The sequence below is a fragment of the Hypanus sabinus genome, chromosome 7 (assembly GCF_030144855.1).
Source record: "Hypanus sabinus isolate sHypSab1 chromosome 7, sHypSab1.hap1, whole genome shotgun sequence".
Taxonomy (NCBI): Eukaryota; Metazoa; Chordata; class Chondrichthyes; order Myliobatiformes; family Dasyatidae; genus Hypanus; species Hypanus sabinus.
In genome coordinates this window covers 76,039,186-76,057,146 of record NC_082712.1, presented here as the reverse complement: position 1 = coordinate 76,057,146, position 17,961 = coordinate 76,039,186, and the positions used below count along the sequence as shown (strand labels likewise).

Sequence of the window (17,961 nt, the reverse complement as noted above, 5' to 3'; positions counted from 1 at the left end):
TGATTATTGGAGCAAATTTATAGAGAAATCACAGACTGTTGTAGGGTAAATAAGGTTGTCATAGTAGGTGATTGTAACTTTCCACATACTTACTGGGATTCCCATATTGTGAAAAGGCTGGATGGGATAGAGTTTATTAAATGTGTTCAGGGAAGTTTCCACTAATCAGTGTTTCAAAGTCCCAACTAGAGAGAATGAGATACTGGATCTCTTATTAAGGAATGAAACAGGGCAGGTGATGAAAGTATGTATGTGCAAGAGATCACACCGGATCTAGTGATCATAATTTCATTAGTTTTGAGATAGTTATGGAGAAGGATAAGTCTGGTCCTTGAGTTGAGATGTGGCAAGTGTAGCCTGGGACAGGTTGTTTCCTTGTTTGATCAGTGGTAGGCCTTCAAAAATGAAATTTTGAGAGTACATAATTTGTATGTTCCTGATAGAATAAAAAGGAAACCTTGGTTTTCAAGAGATATTGAGACCCTAGTTAAGAGGGAGATACATAGCAGGTATAGGCAGGCAGGAACAAATGAGGTACTTGAGTATAAGAAATGCAAGAGAACACTTAAGAGGTAATCAGGACGGCTAAAAGAAGCTAAAAGGAGAATTCCAAGGGCCTCTAAGGATATATTAAGAGCAAAAGGCTGGCAAGGGACAAAATTTGTCCTCTTGCAGATCAGTATGGTCATCTATGTATGAAGCTGAAAGAGAAGGAGAAGCTCTTAAATCAATTTTGTTTTTGCGTTTGTATTTATTCAGGAGGACACAGATTCCATAGAAGTGAGGCCAAACAGCAGTGAGTTTATCAACTGTATGTGGATGACAGAGAAGGAGATACTTGGTATCTTAAGGCAAATTCGAGTGTATAAATCCCCAAAGCATGACAAGTTGTCCCCTGTGGGACACTTGTACAAAAATTGCAGGGACCCTAGCAGAGATACTTAAAATATCCTTGGCCATGGGTTAGGTGCCGGAGATTAGCTAATGTTATTCCATTGTTTAAAAAAAATCCCATTACCAGAGAGAAGGTTCTTGGGAAACTGTAAGGTCTGAATGTAGATGAGTCACTTGGACCAGATGGTGTACACCCTAGGGTTCTGAAAGAGGTGGCTGAAGAGATTGTGGAGGCATTAGTAATGACTTTTCAAGAAGGGAGAGAGGCAGAAGAAAGGGACTATAGACCCACTAGTCTGATCTCATTGTTTGGGAAGATGTTGGAGTCAATTGTTATTGAGGTGGTTTCGGGTTACTTGGACTCACCTGATAAAATAGGCAGTAGTCAGCTTGGATTCCTCAAGGGAAACTCTTGCCTGACAAATCTGTTGGAATTCTTTGAAGGAATAACTAGCAGGATAGACAAAGGAGAATCAGTAGATGTCGTGTACTTGGGTTTTCAGAAGGCATTTGACAAGGTGCCAACCATGAGGCTACTTCACAAGCTATGAGCCCATGGTATTCCAGGAAAGATTCAAGTGTGGATAAAGCAGTGGTTAATGGGCAGGAGGCAAAGGGTAGGAATAAAGGGAGCCTTTCCTGACTGGCTGCAAATGATTAGTGGTGCTCCACAGGGGTATGTGTTGGGACCAATCCTTCTTATGTGATATGTCAATGATTTGGTTGTTGGATTAGATGGCTTTGTTACAGAGTTTGCAGATGATATGAAGATAGGTTGAGCGGTGGATAGTTTTAAGGAAGTAGAGAGGTTATAGAAGGACTTAGATTAGGAGAATGGGCAAAGAAATGGCAGATGGAATACACTGTTGAGAAGTGTATGGTCATGCACTTTTGGTAGAAGAAATGAAATGGTTGACTGTTTTTCTAAATGATGAGAAAATACAAAACATTGAGGCACAAAGGGACTTGGGAGTCTTTGTGCAAGATTCCCTATAGTTGAATTTGCAGGTTGAGTCTGTGGTGAGGAAGGCAAATGTGATGTTAACATTTATTTCAAGAGGACTAGAATATACAAGCAAGGATGTAACTTTGAGAGTTTATGGAACACTACTGAGGCCTCACTTGGAGTATTGTGAGCAGTTTTGCCCCCTTAGCTTAGAAAAGATATGCCGATTCTGGAGCGGGTTCAAAGGAAGTTCACGAAAATGATTTCAGGGTTGAATGGCTTGTCATATGAAGAGCATTTGATGGCTCTTGGTCTGCATTGACTAAAATTCATAAGGATAAGGGGAGACCTCATTGAAACCTATTGAATGGTGAAAGGTCTTGATAGAGTGGATGTGGAGAGGACTCTGACATCTCAAGTGTGCTAATCAGAAATGAATATAATTCTGTACTTGTGGCCTAACAGATTCAATGTAAGCAAGCTTCCTGGTTCTGTGTTCCAGTGCCTTTGCTTATGCCTCACTTACATTTCTCTCACCTGTCCTGGCACTTTCACATGTGTCAAAGTCCGCCATATATATACTTGCATATATTTTAGAACTGTGCCAATTAGTGTTTCACTGCAGTTAATTCTGCTCTGTGACCTGTTACGCAAGTCTCTGACTTTTAAGTATTGATCACTTTCTGTTCCAGTTTATAGTTGAAATAAACTGCTGTATTTTGGCCAATGTACATTCTGAAGTCATACAAACTTCAAACAGTAAAATATTTTACTGCTTGTTTCAGAGTCTCTCCGAAGCAAAAATGGAACTGAGGAGAAAAGACCAGTCTTTGCGTCAACTAAACAAAAATCTCTCACAGCTGGAGCAAGATAAACGCCAACTTGAAGAGAGTATCCAAGATGCAGAAAACGCCTTGTGCAAGGCTGCAAAGTGAGCATGGGGCCTTAGGGGCCAGACTTGTAATGAGCTCAGATCAATTCCTTCCTTCTATTCAGGAAGGAGTTTTATTAGAAAATAATTGAGGAAAAGTTCAAAATCAAATGGCAGAATCTACCTTTGAGGAAATGTTATGTCATTAATGCACACATCTAAAGGGATTTCTGAAAATGCACACTTCAAAAAAATACAACCTTGTAAAAGAAATGTATTTGTTGAGGCAAAAAGTGATAGTGATAGTGGTATGTTTTCATATACCATCAGTAATAATTTCTGGTTGTGTGCTAAATAAAAACAAAGCAGTTGATTTTCATTCTCTTCTTTTAACATTTACAATCAAGTTCTAGACTCACAACTTGGTCAGTTGTCTTAAATCCACCCACAATCTCTTTCATCAACTTACCCCATTTACACCAGTAATGGGGCTGGCTTCCAGTGCCTGTTAAAAGTGCCTGTCGGGCAGCATTGAAGTAGGCCCTTCAGATCACCAGCTGTCAAGTCCTAACTATACCCATTCTTTTATTCAGCAACCAGCCTGAGTCTTCTGTGCTGAGGTGCTTCCAATACTCCTCTAAATACCTTTTCAATATGATGAGAGTTCTTGCCTCTTCCAGTGTGTTCAGTACAAGGAAACAAACCCAGCTAAAACATCTCTTCATGTTACAATATCCTAGTGTATTACCTTTGCAGCTTCTCCAGAAAATTTGGAAATTTGCATGTGTGCTGTGATAGCGTAGCACACTGATCTCAATCTTGCTGATGCCAGGCAGCAGCTCTCAGACACCTCTTCTTACCTACCCCTTGAAAAGGATCCCGCTCCGGACCATCAGAGAGTTGTCTCTGATACCATCACTGACCTCATCAAACCTGGAGAACTCCCATCCACTGCCACCAAACTCTTACCCTCTTCTACCTCTGAACTGTGTCCTCATAACTCGACTCCATTCTATTGCCTTTGGTTCAGCCACTTCCCACTAACATCCACACACTTCACATGTTCTTGATGTCCTCAACAACTTTCAATTCTCTGGTCCTGTTTGCCTCATTTTCACCATGGGTGTCCAGTCCCTTCTATCATCCATCATGAAAGCTTTAAAGATCTCTGCTTCTTTCTCAACAAAAGAGAAAACATTCCCCTCCAGCACTGCCCTTCTCCATCTGGCAGAACTGGTCCTCGCCCTCAATAATTTCTCCTTTGGCTCCTCCCTCTTTCTCCAGACTCAAGGTGTAGTCATGGGCCAAAGGACCTGTTTCTGTGCTGTGTTCCTTATGGCCTATATGGGCCCCAGACATGCCTGTCTTTTCACTGGTTACATAGAACAGTCTATGTTCTAAGCTTTCCCTAGTAATGCTCTCCAACTCCCCCTTGGTTACGTTGATGACTGTATTGGTGCTGCTTCTTGCACCCAAGCTGACCTCATCGATTTCATCAAAATTTGCCTCTAACTTCTACCCTTAAATTCATTTGGACCATTTCTGACATCTCCCTCTCCTTTCTCGATCTCTCTGTCTGTATTTTTGGAAACAAGCTGTCTAACAACAACTGTAATAAACCTACTGATTCCAGTGGCTATCTTGACTATACCTCCTCCCACCCTGTCTCCTATAAAAATGCTATTCTCTTTTCTCAGTTCCTTTATCTCTGCCACATCTGTTCCCAAGATGAGGTTTTCCTTTCCAGGACATCGGCAATGTCCCCCTTCTTCAAAGAACGGGTTTCCCTTCCTCCGCCATTGGTGCTGTCCTCATCCACATCTCCTTTAGTTCCCCGACATTTGTGCTTACCCCATCTTCCCACCACCTTAACGGGGTAACGTTCTACTTTTCCTCATCTATCACCCCACAAGTCACCATCTCCAGCAAGTCGTTCTCTTCAATTTCTACCATCTCCAAAGTGATCCTGCAACCAAACACATCTTTACCTACCCCTCCCCACTCTCTGTTTTCCACAGGCATTGTTCTCTGTATGATTCCCTTGTCCATTCATCCCTCCCCACTAATCTCCCTCTTCGCATTTATCTTTGCAAGGGGTCAAAGTGCTACACCAGCCTATTCACCACCTTCAACACCTCTATTCAGGGTCCAAACAGTCCTCCCAGGTGAGGCAACACTTCAGTGTCCAGTGCTCCCGATGCGTTCTGCTCTACTTTGGTGAGAGCCATCAAGTGGGGGACCACTTTGTTGAGTACCTCTGCTCCATCTGCCAAACATGAAACTTCCATTTTAATTCCTATTCCCATTCCAGTTCTGACATGTTGGGCTATGGCCTCCTCTCATGTCACAATGATGCCACCCTCAAGGTCATGAGCAATACTTTATGTTCTGTTTGTGTAGCCTCCAACATGATGGCATGAACTTCGATTTCTCCATTCGGTAAAAAAAATCCCTCCCCCTTCCCTCTTCTTCTATTCCCCACTCTGGCCTCTTACCTCTTCTCACCTGTCTATCACTTTCTCCTGGTGCCCCTCCTTCTTCCCTTTCGCCCATGGTCCACTCTCCTCTCCTATCAGATTTCTTCCTCTCCAGCCTTTTGCCTTCCCCACCCACCCAGATTCAACTATCATCTTTACGCTATCTTCCTTCCTTCCCCCCTCAACTTTTTTATTTTGGCATTTTCCCCCTTCTTTTCCAGTCCTGAAGAAGGTTCTTGGCCCAAAATGTCAACTGTTTATTCATTTCTATATATGCTACCTGACCTGCAGAGCTCCTTCAGCATTTTGTATGTATTGCTCTGGTAATTTCTGTTAAAGCCCTTGCCAATGTCCTTCCTTCCTTACTTACACTGGTCCTTGGGACTTGCGCATCTTTCAGCCCACTAAAAGATCTATTATCCACTTGCTTCAATGATAATTTCTTCACAAATTCCAAACCCTGAATCATATGGTTGATAGACACTTTTTATTACATAAGACAGGCCTCAGTGGAGTAAATCAAATCCCATATTCTCTGAATCTACACTGCACGTTCCAAAATGTTCTAAAAATGACAATTTGATGTGGTCCCAAAGCTAAGTGTGAAATTATGAGTACAGTAGGAGTAACTAGGTTCATAGATATAATGTGAGCAATTGTCATCTTGTAAATATTGGGTTTTTTATTTTTATATAGTCCTTTTAGTAAATCTGAAAGAAAATTGGCATTTGTAAAAAAGCAGTGAGAATTGAAGTTTTAAAATGTCTGTATTATGAACTCTTTATTATTCAGACAAAATATTTTTTCACTTCATATTTATACCACCTGCTTCTTTCCCCATGCAGAGACAGAGAACACTTGATTAATTACCTGAGATCTTTGGATGTTGCCTTTCAACAGGTACTGTGAATGCATTCCAAAAATATTGTTGACCTTGTGAATATTATATATTACTGTATGGGCGCAGATATATGGGAAAAGAGTGTTTCATAAAAAATATTGAGAATATGAGATTAATCTTATTTTTCAGAATGTTACTTGAGATTTTTAAAACATATGTTTTATATGTATTTTGACCTTCATGGTTTAAAGATCAACCTTCGACTTTTCTCAAAAAAAGCCGCCCATCTTTTTTTAATGTACTTGTGATTCACTCATCATTGGTCCTTATTGTTTTTTCTGAACTCAGGTAAAATTAAAATTAAGCTCCCTTCTCACTTGTAGACATACATGGGGAAATGATTTTGGCTCAGCTCCTCATGGATGTAAATAAACCTCCTGAAATTTCCTATAATTTAGAATAATTGGCCTCAGAATATCTCTAAGAGTAAACGGTGTTGGAAAGGAAATGTCCCATCAGTGCAATAAGGGGTACTCTGTGGAATTTAGGTTAAGCCTGCTGTAGAGATGTAAATGTCTGTGCAAAATCTGAATTATTTGATATTGCTGCTGTGTTAAAGATATGAGAGAAGTTCAATATGTGATATATTAGATACAAGAGATTCTGCAGATTTAGAACACACAAAATGCTGGAGGAACTCAGCAGCTCAAGTGGCATGTCTGGAGGGAAATGATCAGTCAATGTTTTGGGCCAAGAGCTATCACTCAGGATCGAAAGGAAGGAGGCAGAAGGCAAAGCAAGAATGTGGGGTGAAGGGGAGTACCTCAGGCTGGCAGGTGATGGTGAGACCAGATGGTGAAGAGGAAGGTGGATGGGTGGGGGATTACTAGCTGAGGGGAAGGTGGGTATATGGGATATGTAATATTGCTGGCCAGGCCCTCAAATGCTGGAAGGTTTATGAAAAAAAAGGACAAAATGATATCCATGTAAATGGATTGAAGAGCTTGTCTTTAATGCCTATTATAGCCTTGACCTTTTCATAAGGTACAGGAGCAGAATTAGGCTATTTGACCAATTGAATCTGCTCTGCCATTTCTTCATGGCTTGATCCAATTTTCCTCTCAGCCCCAATCTCCTGCCTGTTTCTGTATCCCTCCATGCCCTGGCAATCAAGACTGTCAACCTTTGTCTTAACTATAAATACAGACTTGGTCTCCACAGCTGCCTGTGGCAAAGCTCCCACAGATTCACCACTCCCTGGCTAAAGAAATTCCTCCTCATTTCCGTTCTAAAAGGACGCCCTTGTATTCTGAGGCTGCGTCATCTGGTCTTAGACCCTTCCACCATCGGAAACATCTTCTCCACATCCACTCTATCAAGGCCTTTCATCATTTGATAGGTTTCAATGAGGTCACCCCTCATTCTTCTGGAGTACAGTAAATACAATCCCAAAGCTATCAAACCTTCTTCATATGCTAAGCTATTCAATCCTGGAATCATTTTTGTAAGCCTCCTGTGAACCCTGTTCAGTTTGAGCATATCTTTTCTAAGGTAAGGAGACAAAACTGCTTACAATACTCCAAGTGAGGCCTCAACAGTGCTTTATAAAATCTTAACATTACATCCTTGCTTTTGTATTCTAGTCCTCTATAAATAAATACTAACATTGCATTTGCCTTTCTCAGCACAGGCTCAATATGCAAATTAACCGTTAGTCCCTTTGTGCCTTAGTTTTTTGTGTTTCTCACCATTTAAAAACAGTCAACCCTTTCATTTCTTCTTCCAAAGTGCATGACCATGTACCTCCCAACACTGTATTCCCTCTGCCATTTCTTTGCCCATTCTCCTAATCTGTCTAAATCTTTCTGTAGCTTCTCTATTTCCTCAAAAGTATCTGTCCCATCCACCTATCATCATGTCTTCCACAAACATTGCAATAAAACCATCAATCCCATCATCCAAATCATTGACATATAACATAACTAGAATCAGTCCCAACACAGACCCGTATGGAACACCACTCATCTCCGGCAGCCAGCCAGAAAAGGCTCCCTTTATTCCCAGACTTTGCCACCTGCCAGTCAGCCACTGCTTTATCCATGCTAGAATCTTTCCTGTAATACCATGGGCTCGTAGCCTGTTCAGCAGCCTCATGTGGCACCTTGTCTAGGTCCTTCTGAAAATCCAAGTACTCAAAATCAACCGATTCCCCTTTGTCTATCCTGCTTGATATTTCTTCAAATAATTCCAACAGATTTATCAGGCAAGATTTTCTCTTGAGGAAACCATGCAGACTATGACCTATTTTATCATGTGCCTCCAAATACCCTGAGGATCTCATCATTAAAAATTAACTCCAGCATCTTCCTCACCATTGAGATCAGACTAACTGGCCTATAGTTTCCTTTCTTCTGCCTCTCTCCCTTCTTGAAGAATGGAGTGACATTTGTAATTTTCCAGTCTTTGAGAACCATTCCAGAATCTAATGATTCTTGAAAGATTATTACTAATGCCTCCACAATCTCTTCAGCCACCTCTTTCAGAACCTTGGGGTGTACACCATCTGGTCCAGGTGTCTTATCTACCTTCAGACTTTCCATTTGCCCAAGTACCTTCTTTCTTGGAATGGTAACTTCACACATTTTATGCCCCCTTACACCTGGAGCTCCACCATACTGCTAGTGTTTTCCACAGTGAAGACTGATGCAAAATACTTATTCAGTTCTTCCGCCATTTTGTGTCTCCCAATACTACGTCTCCAACATAATTTTCCGGTGTTCCGATATCCACTCTCGCCTCTTTTACATTTTATGTATCTGAAGAAACTAATTTTTCCTCTATTTTATGCCCTTTCTTTGGCTTTGACTTATATTGCTAGCCACGTTTGTGTAACCTTTCCTTTAGAATAGTTCTTCCTCTTTGTGATATATATATATCCTGTATCTTCCACTTGCTGCCAAAAACTCCAACCATTTCTGTTCTGCCGTCATCCCTGCCAGTGTTCTTTTCCAATCAATTCGGGCCAAATCCTCTCATTCGTCTGTAATTCCCTGTACTCCATTGTAATATTGATACATCTGACTTTAGCTTCTCCTCAAATTTCAGGGAGCATGTGATCATATTATGATAATCTGCCCCCTATGTGGCTCTTTTACCTTCAGCTCTCTAATCAGTTCTGGTTCATTGAACAGCACCTAATCCAGAATAGCTGATCTCCTAGAGGACTCAACCACGAGCTGCTCTGAAAAGCCATCTGTGGGTGCTCTGGAAATTCTCCTCATGGAATCCAGCACCAAACTGATTTGCCTAATCTGCCTATATATTGAAATGCCCCATGACTACTGTAACATTGCCCTTTTGCCATGCATTTTCTACCTCCTGTTGTAATTTGTAGACCATGTCCTTACTTTTATTTGGAGGTTTGAATACAACTCCCGTCAGGGTCTTTTTACTCTTGCAGTTCCTTAGCTCTATCAACAGTGATACAACACCTTCTGACCCTATGTCACCTCTTTCTAATGATTTGATTTCATTTTTTACCTTCAGAGCAATGCCAACCCCTCTGTCTTCCTGCCTGTCCTTTCAATACAATGTGTATCTGTGGGCATTAATCTCCCAGCTATAATCTTCTTTCAGCAATATTCAGTGATGCCAACAGCATCATACATGCCAAACTACAACTGTGCTACAAGTTTACCTACCTTATTTCATAGATTGCTTGCATTCAAATACAACACCTTAAGTCCTGTATTCCCTCTTTTCAATTTTGTTCTCCTTTTATGTTGCAACTCATCCTATTGACTGCAATTTTGCCCTATCAACAGGCTCTCCTCACTACACATTGCCTCTGTTTGTAAACCAGCTACCTCATTTTCAGCATAGTCATCCACCTTTCCTGTGATACTTCTTGCATTGAAATGTTTGCAGCTCAGAACACTTGTTGCACTATGCTCAGCCTTCTGATTCCTAAGTTTGTCAGAGGTCTTACTAATATCTGCCTCCACAACCTCGTCACTAACTGTTCTGGTACTCTGGTTCCCATTCCCCTGCACCTCTAATTTAAACCCCACTGTGTAGCATTAACAAACTTTCCCTCTAGGATATTAGATCCCCTCCAGTCTGGCGCAAACTGTCCCTTCTGTACAGGTCCAACCTTTCCTGGAAGAGAGCCCAATGATCCAAAATTCTTATGCCCTCCCTCCTACACCAACTCCCTACCCACAGATAAAACTGTATAATCTTCCTAGTTCTGGCCTCTCTAGCAGGTGGCACTGGTTACAGTCTTGAGATCACAACCCTGGAGATCTTGACCTTTAAATTAGCACCTAACTCCCTGAACTCCCTATGCAGAACCTCGTTACTTGTCCTACCCATGTCATTGCTACCTACATGGACCATGAACTCTGGCTGTTCATCCTCCCGCTTAAGAATATTGAGTTCTTGATCCAAGATATCCTGGACCCTGGCTCCCAGGAGGCAAAATACCATCTGGCAATCTAGTTCTCGCCCACTGACCCTCCCGTCTATTCCCTTAACTAACGAATCCCCTATAACCAGAGTATGCCTCTCCTCCCTGATTCACTTCTGAGTCACAGAGCCAGATTCAGTTGAAAAGACCCAATCACTGGAACTTTCCTCTATTAGGTCACCCCTTCCCACCCCCAACCCCCAACAGTGTCCAAAGTGATAGTCCTGTTGTTGAAGGGGATAGCCACAGGGGTACTCTGCACTGGCTCCTTCACCCCTTTCCCCTTCCTTACTTTAACCCAATTTCTTGTGTCATGCCTGCACCTTGGGTGTAACTACCTCTATATATGTCCTATCTATCACCCCTTCAGCCTCCCGAATGATCTGGAGTTCATCAGTTCCAATTCCAGCTCCCTAATGCAAATTGCTGGAACTGCAGCTGGATGCACTTCTCGCAGTTATAGTCGTCAGGGATACCAGAGCTCTCCCTGACTTCCCACATCCTGCAAGAGAAGCATTCAACTATCCTGCCTGGCATTTCTACTGCCCTAGCTGAGCAGAAGAGGGCAAAGAAAATGATCTTAACCTTGAGCTTTTTTTTTTCCTTTGCTTACTCTGACTGAAGCTTCTCTTCTCTGAAGCCTTGAAGAGCTAAAGTCCCAGGATCACTACTCTGACTCTGTCTACTCAGACGATGGCTGTTGCGCTTGCCCCTGCTCTCCTTTAATTTTCTCTTGCTAATCAATTCCAAACACCGATTGATCGCTGGTCAAAGTTCTTTTTCACTGTAGCAACCCACTGCTGCCTTTTATAGGGCAATGGACCTGATTGAAGTTCCCCTCCTCTTAAACTTCCCATGTCCAGATTGGCTACTGGTCAAAATTGTTTTGAAAGTGCCACTAAAAGAGATGGCCATTGCATTTATGAGGTATTTATGAGGTAAATTAATAGTCTTGAGTTTTTAATGAGCCAATGGGCATAAATAACACACTGGAAAATTTTGGCTAGCCATTTCAATTCAACTTCCAATTCCTACTTGTCTGTCCATGGCCTCTCATGCTTTAATGAGGCCAAACTCAGGTTGGAGTCATAATCTGTCTGGGAACCTCCATCTTGATGGCATGAACGTCAATTTCTCTGTCTTTCAGTAATTTCTCACTCCTTCCTCACTCTCGTTTCCATTCTCTATTTTAGTTATCCTCTCAACCCATCTCTTCTCTTCAGTTGCCCATCACCTCCTCTGGTTCCTCTCCTTCTTCCCTTTCTTGCATGGTCCACTGTCATGTTCCAGCTGGTATAAAAGGGGAGACTGTAGTTTGTTGCATAGGTTGTTTTGTTGGGGAGTCACAGTCAGTGGTTATGTAATCGTAGAAGGAGAAAGAGAGTGAAGAATTACCGGCTTCATACGAACCCAAAGAATTGGGTAGAAATCAATGGTGTTCTGTGCATCTTGAAGTGATTGCCGTGGGTTGTGGCACACACTTTTGGTTAACCTCTGCATGGTCTCAGGTGTTGTGTGGTGACCACCTCCGGTGAAAGGTCAGTTACTTTGAGAAATCTTCTTCTTCGTGATCTCTTCAGAAAAGGCATTTACGACTGGGATTTGCATCTACAGTTTCCTCCTTTCTTCAAGAATTGCTCATCGCTGGTTCGGGAAGTCTCTCCTCTCACTTACTTATGAATCAACTGGACTTATTAAACTATCACTTTAAGACTGTGCTTGAGTAAGATCTGTTAAGAATTGTCTCTAAATCTCCAAGCCTACACCGGTATCTGTCCTCCTCTTTTCTTACGTTATATCGACAACTGCATTGGCGCTTCTTTCTGCACACATGCTGAGCTCGTCGACTTCATTAACTTCGCCTCCAACTTTCACCCAGCCCTCAAATTCACCTGGTCTATTTCTGACTACTCCCTCCCCTTTCTAGATCTTTCTGCTTCTATCTCTGGAGACAGCCTATCCACCAATGTCTACTACAAACCTACAGACTCTCACAGCTACCTAGACTATTCCTCCTCCCACCCTGTCTCCTGCAAAAATGCTATCCCTTTCTCTCAATTCCTCCGCCTCCACCGCATCTGCTCTCAGGATGAGGCCATTCATTCTAGGACAAAGGAGATGTCTTCCTTTTTTAAAGAAAGGGGTTTCCCTTCGTCCACTATCAACTCTGCCCTCCATCGTGTCTCCCACATTTCATGCACCTCTGCCCTCACCCCATCCCCCTGCCAGCCCACCAGGGATAGAGTCCCCCTAGTCCTCACCTATCACCCTACCAGCCTACAGATCCAACGTATAATCTTCCGTAACTTCCGCCACCTCCTACGGGATCCCACCACCAGACACATCTTCCCCTCCCCCCCACTCTCGGCTTTCCACAGGGATCGCTTCCTACGCGACTCCCTTGTCCATTCATCCCCCCCATCCCTCCCCATCGACCTCCCTCCCGGCACTTATCCCTGCAAACAGAAGAAGTGCCACTCCTGCCCCAACACTTCTTCTCTCACCACTATCCTAGGCCCCAGACAGTCCTTTCAGGTGAGGCACCACTTCACCTGCGAGTCAGCTGGGGTGATATACTGTATCCGGTGCTCCCGATGTGGCCATTTATACATTGGGGAGACCCGCCGCAGACTGGGAGACTGTTTCACCGAACACCGGTGCTCAGTCCTCCAGCAGTGGCGGGATCTCCCTGTGGCCACACACATCAATTCCACAGACCACTCCCACTCCGATATGTCTGTCCATGGCCTCCTCTACCGTCAAGATGAGGCCACACGCAGGTTGATGGAGCAATACTTTATCTCCCGCCTAGGTAGCCTCCTACCTGCCGGCATGAACATTCAATTCACTGACCTCCGTTGATACCCCTGTCCCCCCCCCCTTACCCCATCCCTGTCTATAATTTTAGTCTGGTTCTCTTTCTCTCTCTTTTTTCCCCCTCACTATAATCTCCCCCAGCCCTACCTTACTTTCTCTTTTATTTCCCATAATTCTCCACCTTCCCCCTAGCCCATTTCCCTTCAGCCTATCACTTCCCAGCTCTCTACTTCATCCCTCCTCCCACTTCTTATCCCCCCTCGACCATCCCATGTTACTTCACTCCTGATGAAGGGTTTCGGCCCGAAAAGTCATCACCACCTCCTCCCATTGATGCTGTCTGGCCTGCTGAGTTCTGCCAGCGTTTTGTGTTTTTATTTATTTACAACATCTGCATATTCACTCGTGTTGTCTCTAAGTTCGACTGTTTGATAACTATAGACGCATAACACTGTTAACTTCAGTTTAAGTTAGTCATTTGTTTACTTTTCAATGTTTTTGAGTAGAGGTTAATAAATTTTGTTGTTTATATATATAAAAACCTGACTCAATTTCATATCTATTGCTGTTAGTGCATAACACCCCCTTCTCCTTGTCTCACCTGTAATCTGCCAGTTTATATTCCCTTCCCTTCCCCATGTTCCTTTTCCGGTTTCAGTCCCATTCCATTCCAGCCCTGATGAAGGGTGTCAGCTCAAGCCGCTGACTATTTATGACCATCTATAGATGCTGCTTGACTTGTTGAATTCCTCCAGCATTTGTGTGTGTTGCTGGAAAATGCTATCGATACATCAAAGGAAACACCACGGAAATTTAGGGGCATTGTTTATCAATCTTTGTATAAAGTTTAGATATGTTACAAGTAATAAATTACAGTTTGTTGCTAGTGTTTGTAGTACTACTTTAAATGAATTAACAGTACGACGTATGGTTGAACTTGAATGAAATGAATGACAATTATGGGAACTTGCTATTGGAAGAGGCATTGGTTTTTTCAAAAGTGGAGTACTTTTACATGGTGGAATACAAATAATTGAATAATTGTAGGATTTCTTATCCATAGGTCTGCGATTGTCAAACACATTTTTAGAACGTAAGCTTCTGTTAGAGTGAGCTGATGCTTCAGGGAGATGTTTTCATTCATTTATTCTATGATTATTGAATTCATAATATTGAGTGTAAGTTAAAGTGGACACCATTGAGGTGGCTTGGTATTGTACACAGCTTGCAGAGCAGATTCAGCATCTCTCCAGGAAGCAGGAGTGATGATCAGTTTGCTATGGTGAGTACCTCATGGGTTTTGATTGCAAAAGGTTATTCATTTGAAAATGAATTTCTTAAAATATTTGCTAAACCAGGGGAAATTGCTGTGCTGAACCAATTAAATTAGTAATCAAATGGCTAATTAAACTAAACTTTTCTGCCTACAGAATGTCCATATCCTTCCATTTTCCCTATATTCTATGCCTATCTAAACAGCTCTTAAAAGTCCCTATTGTTTCTGCCTCTACCACCACCCCAGGCAGCCACCACTCTTTGTGTCAAAATCTTGCCCCTCACATCACTTTTGAAATGACCTCCTCTTGCCTTAAATACATGCACTCTGGTGAAAAGGATACTGTCTATCTATTCTATCCATGTCTCTCATAATCTTATAAACCTCTCATCTTCTGCCATTCCAGAGAAAACAATTTCTCATACTAGTACATGCCCTCTAATCCATGCAAAATCCTGATAAACCTTATCTGCACCATCTCAACATCTTTCCGACCAGATGCAGCCTATCGAGAGTTTTATAAAGTTACAGCATAACTTCCTGACTTTTGAACTCAATGCCTCAACTAGTAAAGGCAAGCATGCAGTATGCCTTCTTAGCCACCATATCAACATGTGTAGCCATTTTCAGGGAGCAATGAACTTAGCCTCCAAGATGCCTCTGCTTACCAACACTGTTAAAGATCTTGCCCTTAACGTTGTACTGTCTCTTTACACTTAACCTACCAAGGTGGAGCACATCACTTGTGGCTGGGTTAAGCTCTTAGGTTTCTCCACACATATCTGCAACCGATCTAAATCCCATTGTATTTTTTTGCCTATCCACAGTATGACCAATTTTCTTATCATCTGCAAATTTATTAAACTACCCACCTACATCACAAACAGCAGAGATCCCAGTACAGGTCCCCGAAGAACACCATTAATCAGAGACCTCCAGCTAGAATGAATAAGTCCCTTCACCGCCCACCTTCTGTCTTCTATGGGCAGGCCAGTTCTGAATCCAAATGACCAATTCACCATGGATCCCATGCATCTTAATCTTCTGGATGAGCCTCTCATGAGGGACCTTGCTAAGTACCTTAGTAATCCACATAGACAACATCCACAGCTCTACCTTCATTAATCACCCTCGTCACCCTGACAAAAAACTCAATCAAATTAGTAAGATACGACTTCCCCTGCATAAAGCCATCTTGGCTTTCTCTAATTAGGCCATGGTTTTTCAAATGCTGTTAAATACCATCCCTAAGAATTTTCTCCAGTGATGTGAGACTCACCAATCAATTGTTTCCAGGATTATCCCTTGTTCCCTTCTTGCATAATGTAATAACATTTGTTACTCAGCAGTCCTCTGGGACCTTGCCTGTGGCTAAAGAGGACATGAAGATATTGGTCAATACCCCAGCAATCTCTTCTTTTACCTCTGTCAGTATCCTGGGGTATATCCCATCAGGCCCTGGGAACTTATCTACCTTAATGTTCTTTAAGAGACCCAACACTACCTCCTGCTTTACTTTAAAACATGCTCAGCACTGATCCTCCTGTCCTTCACATCCTTCTACTTGGTAAATACTGCTTCAAAGTCACTCATATGGACCTCAATCACACCCTCCACGTGCAAACAAATGTTCTCCCCTTTATCCTTGCATGGTTATACCCTCCCCCTAGTTATCCTCTTGCTCTTGATGTATGTATAGAATGCCTTGGGATTCTCTTTAATCCTACTTGCTAAGGATTTGTCATGTCCCCTCCTGGCTTTATTAATTCCCTTTTTGAGTTCTTTTCTAGCTTCTTTATAAGACCCAAGTTCTCTGTTAAATTCTAGCTTTACATTCTTTTTCTTTTTCATATTATCTAGTTCATCATGCATTGGAAAGGGTACAGGGGAGATTTACCAGGATGCTGCCTGGTTTAGAGTGTATGGATTATGATCAGAGATTAAGGGAGCTAGGGCTTTACTCTTTGGAGAGAAGGAGGATGAGAGGAGACATGATAGAGGTGTACAAGATATTAAGAGGAATAGACAGAGTGGACAGCCAGCACCCCTTCCCTAGGGCACCACTGCTCAGTACAAGAGGACATGGCTTTAAGATAAGGGGTGGGAAGTTCAAGGGGGATATTAGAGGAAGGTTTTTCACTCAGAGAGTGGTTGGTGCATGGAATGCACTGCCTGAGTCAGTGGTGGAGGTGGATACACTAGTGAAGTTTAAGAGACTACTAGACAGGAATATGGAGGATTTTAAGATGGGGGTTATATGGGAGGCAGGTTTGAGGGTCGACACAACATTGTAGGCTGAAAGGCCTGTAATGCGCTGTACTATTCTATGTTCTATCATCTTTCGACATCCAAAGTTCTGTTACCTTGCCATCCTTGTCCTTTCTTCTTCCTGGAACATGCCTATCCTGTACTCTGTGCTTTTGGTCCTTAAGCATCTTCCACATGTCAGATGTGGACTTGCCCATTAACAGCTGTTCCCCATTAGGTCTCCCTAGTTCCTGCCCAATGCACTCTCAGTTTGTGCTGCTGAAATGTAATACTCTCCCTCTAGGTCCATACTTATCCTTACCTGTAGCTATTTTTAAACTTTAGATGTGTGGTCCCTAAGTGCTTACCCTCTGGAAGGTCAGTCAACTGGCCAGACTCATTACCCAATACCAGTCCAATGCAGACCCTCCCCTCTTGTTGGGCTATCTACACAGTGATTTAAAAAACCCTCGTGGATGCACCTAACAAATTCTGCCCCTTCTAAACTTCTTACACTAAGAAGGTCCCAATTTATTATCAGGGAAATTGACGTCCCGCATAACAGCAACCTTTTTACACCTTTCCTGAAACTGCCTTCGTATCTGTTCCTAAAGGTCCCGGGGGATATTGGGGTGTCTGTAGTAGAATCCTATCATAGTGATTGCACCTTCACTATTATTGAGTTCTACCCATATAGACTCAATGGACAAGTCCTCCTTTGTGTCCCCACTGAGTGCAGCTGTGATATTGTCCCTGATTACTAGTGTAACTCCCCCACTTTTTTTACCTCTCTCAATCAAGTCACTGTAATGGCCACAATATGATAGTTCTATGTACAATCCATGTTCTGAATTCATCACCTTTACCAATAGTACTCCCAGCATTAAAATATATATACTTCAAACGATCCATCCCATTGTGCCTCTTAGTTTGCTCTTGACTGTTTCTACTGGCACTGACCTTCCACCCCATCCGTTCACTCTCTCAACTGGTATTCTGATTCCCATTCCCCTGCCAATTTAGTTTAAACTCTCCCTAAGAGCTCTAGCAAACCTGCCCACAAGGATTTTGGTCCCACTTGGGTTGAGGTATAACCTGTCACACAGGTCACACCTTCCCTGAAG

The 17,961-nt window shown here is 42.5% G+C and overlaps 1 protein-coding gene across 3 annotated transcripts in view; it reads left to right on the top strand.

The window, feature by feature from the left end:
* The window catches only part of LOC132396875 (coiled-coil domain-containing protein 171-like), a 449,415-nt gene that overhangs the window by 294,271 nt on the left and 137,183 nt on the right, over window positions 1-17,961 (top strand). For all 3 annotated transcript variants that reach the window (XM_059974899.1, XM_059974901.1, XM_059974900.1), the window contains exons 21-22: window positions 2,626-2,771; window positions 6,034-6,088. In XM_059974899.1, coding sequence (XP_059830882.1) covers window positions 2,626-2,771; window positions 6,034-6,088 — 201 coding nt within the window. The remainder of the gene's footprint in view (window positions 1-2,625; window positions 2,772-6,033; window positions 6,089-17,961) is intronic.